The sequence below is a fragment of the Primulina tabacum genome, chromosome 2 (genome assembly GCF_025594145.1).
Source record: "Primulina tabacum isolate GXHZ01 chromosome 2, ASM2559414v2, whole genome shotgun sequence".
Classification (NCBI taxonomy): domain Eukaryota; kingdom Viridiplantae; phylum Streptophyta; class Magnoliopsida; order Lamiales; family Gesneriaceae; genus Primulina; species Primulina tabacum.
Window position 1 is genome coordinate 7,478,232 of NC_134551.1, and position 6,280 is coordinate 7,484,511.

At 38.6% G+C, this 6,280-nt stretch overlaps 1 protein-coding gene across 1 annotated transcript; it reads left to right on the top strand.

Annotated features, from left to right (window-relative positions):
• The first annotated feature begins 384 nt into the window (after positions 1 to 384).
• Positions 385 to 3,720, top strand: LOC142528947 (bHLH transcription factor RHL1-like). Its single transcript, XM_075634250.1, has 7 exons — positions 385 to 904; positions 1,036 to 1,128; positions 1,246 to 1,407; positions 1,484 to 1,549; positions 2,036 to 2,101; positions 2,337 to 2,408; positions 3,089 to 3,720. Exons 1-7 carry the CDS (start codon positions 470 to 472, stop codon positions 3,455 to 3,457), a joined length of 1,263 nt encoding a protein of 420 aa, XP_075490365.1. The 5' UTR covers positions 385 to 469; the 3' UTR covers positions 3,458 to 3,720.
• The last annotated feature ends 2,560 nt before the right edge of the window (positions 3,721 to 6,280 follow it).

Here is a 6,280-nt window from a genome sequence, read left to right on the forward strand (position 1 = left end):
TTTTCAAACCTGAAAAGTTTAAAATTTGACATCAACACGACGTGTTTCACACTCACTCTTCAGGGCTTTGGACTTAACATCTATTTTTATTTTTTTTAAATGAAATAAAGAACAATAGATTATAAATAATTAATTAATAAATTATTAATCCTGAAGAATAGTAACTACATTTTTTTGACGAATATGTTTATTGTGAAATGATTTATATCATTATTTCGAGACGAATTAATTTTATTCATATTTATAATAAAAAAATATTTTTTATAAATAATTTAAATAAAAGATTTGTGTGATACAATTCTTCTATTACGATTTTTGTATTATTTTATTGTGAACAGTCGAAAAGGCCGTGTTTCTGTTATATATTGCAGCTTTGGAGTAGATGGCGACACCTCATTCTCCATAAACATTCCAATTTTTCCCAAACCCCTAACATGATTCTCCTCTCGTTCGTTTCTGTGATTTCTCAATGCAACCCACTAGCAGAGAACTGCCGGAAATGAACAATCTGAACCCACTCGTATCTCTTCGAGAAATCCACAATTCCCAGATGTCAACGTCTTCCCACTTCGACCCAACCTCGTCCCACGATGATTTTCTCGACCAAATGTTCTCTTCCGTGCCTTCATCTGCCTCTTCCTTCCCATGGCCTGAAGACCACGCGCCGCCCCCATGTCACATGGAGGAGCAGTCCACGGCGCTGTTGGCTTCGAAGCTCAGGCATCAGCAGATAAGCAACGGCGCTGCCAAGGCTTTGATGCTTCAGCAGCAGTTATTGCTCTCCCGAGGCCTCGCCGTCAATGACCTCAGTTCCCCGTCCGCTGCCGATATTGAGTTTCTCCATATCCCTCATGCTGATCAAGATGACGTCGTTGACGGTTCCTGCTACAAATCTGCTAACCCTGTAAGCCATTTTTTTTTTGTCAATAATAATAATTCTTTTCAAATATTTTAAAAAAAAACTGCTATGATTTGTGCGCTTAATTTCATTTACTGAAATCAGCGTAATGCTTAATTGTTGCTAAATAAATACAGGATCAAGATGCCTCAATCAAATCTCTATTCAATGGCTTCACCGGATCAATCGGGCATTCTTCAAATCAGCCTCAACATCTCCTCCATTCCCAGGTTCTTCCCCCAAAATTAATGATATTTTTGTTACATCCATTCATTCATTCGCATGAAAATATTCTCACTACTTTCTGGTCGCGATTCTCATTTAAACATTAATTAAATTTTTAAAAGGGTGGAGCATTGCAATCCCATAAATTCGGTGGAGCATCGGCGCCGGAGATGAATCAGCCGGCGGCGAGCGGTACGAGCGGTGGTGGGACCGCAGGACAGCCGAAGCAGAGGGTGAGGGCAAGGCGAGGACAGGCTACTGACCCCCACAGTATCGCCGAAAGAGTAAGTCATGTACAGTATAGTACAAATTTGTTGCCATTTTTTTGTGTGGGGAAGTTTGAAATTCAATCGTGGGCAGTTACGGAGAGAGAGAATCGCGGAGAGGATGAAGTCATTGCAGGAGCTTGTACCTAATGCTAACAAGGTAATTTCCTTTTTCACTTTATTATTTTAATTACAATTATTGTATAAAAAAAATATTTAAGTTTGGTATCAATCCAAGTTTTGGTGTCTTTTTACCAAGAGTTTTTGACTAAAGTGATTTAAAAAAATTCTTATTCTCTTCGTCATCTTTTTATCGTTATCTTTCGATTTATCGTCACTTCTTACTACCCAAACGATGTCTTGATTTTTGTTTAATCTTGTTGATTGAGTTCTGATCCATGCCTAGTTTAGTACAAAGTCTTCTCTAATACTTGAACTTTTTTTATGTTAATTAATAATCAGAGTGTTGGTAGAATCTCATTATTTACTAATCAATTCCATTCACATGCTGTGCACATCCTTAAAAATTTTGGGTGGCATGAATTATTCATAATCCACTCATGATTATTAAATCGGGTTATCTTAAAATCGGGTGGGATTATTATATTATGAGATTATTAATTAGTTGCCCGACATTGAATGACAGACAGACAAAGCCTCGATGCTAGATGAGATCATCGACTATGTCAAATTCCTACAGCTCCAAGTCAAAGTACTCTCTCTCCCATCTCAGTAAAGAAATGCTTCTGGTTTAATTAATGTATTTCGATTAAAATACTTGCACTGATTCTCTAGTTGACGAATTGTTGTAATGGGCGATAAAATATTTAATAACTTTGTAAAGATGGGGGTTTATTATTAGTATAACTTTATGTATTCTGCATTAATTATAACATGTTGTAAAATTCTTCCTCTTGGTTAATATTTTCTTCTTCTCTGTGGGTCAGGTTCTGAGCATGAGCAGATTGGGTGGTGCTGGTGCTGCTGCTAACCCCCTAGTCGCCGATATGTCCTCCGAGGTGTTGTTATTCTCTTGTTTTTTTTTTTTTTGGAAGGTTGTCTTAATGTCTGTAATATTGGAAAGTTGGGGATTACTATGAGGGAGAGTGGGATTACCAGGGAGATTGAGTTTTTTGTGAGAATGTCTCACGAATCTTTATCTGTTAGACGGATCAACTCTTCCGATATTCACAATAAAAGTAATGCTTGTAGCATAAAAGGTAATATTTTTTCGTTGATGGCCCAAATAAGATATTTGTCTCACAAAATACGACCCGTGAGATTGTCTCACGTAAGTTTTGGAGTGACATGAAACTAAGATTTCTATTTATTTTGTTATAAAAAATATTTACTTATATTTATATGACCTTGGCTGTCCCTCTTAATAAATTAAAGCATCATCACGCGTGCACCTTTTTTCTGATAAAACACTCCACTTGTGTATATTTTGTGTGTATTTGTTATTCAAAAAAATAAAATAAATTTTGATCTATTTATCAAATTCATGATGTAATTCATATACTTCCCATGATTTTGTTTTTTGTTTTTTTTGTAAATTAGCTGTATTCACCGAACAACAATGAACATCAAATCAGATTTTTTAGTAGATACGTGTTGATAATAATATGAGATGCAATTATTATTATTAATTAAATAGGAGTTTAGATTTGGTGGGAATTGATTTTGATATTTTGTACAGGGAGGAAGGAATGGTAACGGAACAAAAACGGCGTCATCATCGAACAACAACGACGGCATGATGGTGACGGAGCACCAGGTGGCGAAGCTGATGGAGGAAGACATGGGTTCCGCCATGCAGTATCTTCAAGGAAAGGGTCTATGCCTCATGCCCATCTCACTCGCCACCGCCATCTCCACCTCCACGTGTCACACCAGGAGCCACCACCCCTTAGCCTCCGCCTCCAACAACAACCAACTACTCAACGGCGAGGCTGCTGGCCCCACTTCCCCTAGTGTGTCGGCTTTGACCGTACAATCCGCAACCATTGCTGCTAACGGCGGCGGAGAAACCTCCCTCAAAGACGCCAATTCTGTTTCCAAGCCGTGAGTGGGAGAGTTCTCACTGTTTTGTTTCCTTTCTATTTTTTAACTATTTTTCTTTGAAGAAAAGAGGAAGAAAAAAAAAAGGAAAAGGAAATATCGTTGGGATTATGTTACTTTTGAACTCTTTGAACTTTCAAGAGAAGTCGAGTCCAACAAAATAAGAAATTCCAACCTATTTTATATAATGTTCTAAGCATCCTTTGATAATAAAAAATAAAATATTAGTTAATCATGGAGACTGCCCAATTTGTTTCTCTATTTGTAAAATCCAAGCTCTTGCAATCTTCTATATTTAATCCAAATCTTGACATATTCGTGTTTGGGGGTGTCGCTATCGTATTTTGTACTTGCCACCCTTTTAACCAGCCGAGGGCTTCTCCTATTCCTAAAGCTCGGGCGTTTCAGGAGGGTACATTGCAATAGTCTTGTCATGCATTGCAAAGATCAAGAAGCCTTGAGAGTCCCTTAGGAAACAGTAACCAACATGGGGAGGATTAACATCTAAATTTAATTCTTTTAAAAACATTAATTCATTTCATGCAAATAACTGCTTCTGATAACATATAGATATGAAATTATCCATTCACCATTTTAACATTACTAAAGATTTTTAAACATCGTTTTGTGCGAAGGGATAACACTCCACATTCATGTTTCAACTAATCTTCGTCTTATATTATAAACCTAAGAGGGTACCGTCCCAAAAAGTTTTCCAATTAGATGGTGTAACCTTCTTGGATTTATAAGGTGACTTTTATTGGTTTTCATTTTCGGTGTGAGATATTTGTAACATATTCGACCCCGTGATAATAGGCTATTTTAGAAACTACTGTGTATACGTCCTCACTTAATGAAAATTGTTTATACAAGTTGTTATAAAAGTTCATTGTAGCTCATTATAATACATTTTAAGCTTTTATTTTATTTTGTGGGACAAGGGTATTACAATGGCACATTATGCCATCATGCATGCGCGGTTCTGGATATGGTACGTGAAAAAATAGTATCAGATACAGTTGCAATCAGGAACATTTGAAAATAAGTGTTATGCAGAGTCAAAAATGCTACGTGGATAGGAGACATCTCTTGAACGTGCGAGGCAAAATGCTACATCGCGGGAGCCACCTCTTGAATCTCTACGAGTCATCTCTAGATTCTCGACACTGATGGATCGTAGGGCGGACCGCGACGATTTTGTCGTGCTCTGTAATATAGGTGATTGTAATACTCTTGTCTCACATGAGATAAAATCAAAGTAAAAAATAGCTTATAATAATCTACATTGGACTTATATAACAACTAAGATTAACTATTTTTTGTATAGTGAGGATGTAACGAAGTTGTAGCTATAACAACCCATTGTATAATCGTGCTGATGCATGCCATGGCCGGGGGCATGATAGCACCAATGTTGTATCATAAATTTTCATAGAGGTACTACCCAAAATGCTTGCCTATGGGTGGCGTAATCTTCCAATGTTAATACATTTATAACCTATTTTTTATTAATTTAAAAATTATAATATCCATATTTTAAATTTATTTCCACTTTTACTTATAATTAAATATTTTATTATTTCATTTCACGAGTGGAACGATACCACATTATCTACCAAATTTCAATTTTCTATTAGCCATTATTTCCACCGATTTTCTTGGTTGTCCCCTTCGTAATTGGTAAAGACAACCCATTGATCCAAAGGATGAAAATCGTTTTTAACTTTGAGTACATTTTAATTTTTAGATATTTTATTTCATAATCCATTATCCACCAGATGGCTGTAATATTTATATTTTATCATTATTGATACTCATGGATGAGCCTACTACCCCTGGCTCATCTGTAGCCCGAAGGGAAAACAGGCCCACCAAGGGCCCATGTATTCTCCTATAATTACCAGGTTTGAGTGTTCAGTTGATGGATGAACTATATTGTTTTCAGCAGCACCCTTAGCTGTTCACCCACATATCCTCAGTCTCTGACTTGAGCGTCGGAGGGGCTACGCCAGGACACCCTCCTGGCCCCCTTCTAACAGTCTTATTTGTGATTTTCAGACCCAGTGTAATTTTGAAACTCGTGTCTGGACTAGTGACGCTTGCTGGGATTGGACCCTAAATTTCCCATGAATATCACTTGGCGCTGTCTGTGGGAACACTTGAGTTGAAACGTAGAGATGGTAGGCAAGAAAGGAAGTAGAAGAGCTACCTCAGCATCATCGCGTCCTCAGAAGGGACCCGAACAATCTCATGTTGAGACAAAATAGGAACAACCGCGTCTTGAGACGAGACAAGAACAATCTCGTCAAAAGACAAGAACCGAGCAGCCCCTTCACGAGACAAGGGTAGAGCAACCCCGTCCCAATGAGAATGTGGGGAACTTGACCCTAGAACAGTTGGGCCAATTTATCACCCGGACAGTGGATGAGGCCATGAAGAGGAATCAAGAGTCTATATTTGCAGAAGAGCAGGCCGCTCGCCAAGAGCGAGAGGAGAATGTGGAGGGCAGTCAGAGTAGGGTGGAGGAGACGCGACCCCACCCAAGTGAGGAGAATCCGGAGATGGAGGAGATGTGGAAGGAGATACGGATGCTGAGGCAGCAATTGGGAAACAGAGCTGCAGCCCCCAAGAAAGGAAGTCATTTTTCCCTCGCCATTTTGGAAGAGGGGCTTCCTCCAAATTTCCGACAGTCAAACGTTGGAGAATATGATCGACATACGGACCCCGAAGAACACTTGGGGAGATTTGAGAATGCGGCTCTGTTGCACCAATATTCAGATGGGGTCAGGTGCAGGGTTTTTTTGGGCACGTTGGTGAGGTCAGCCCAGTA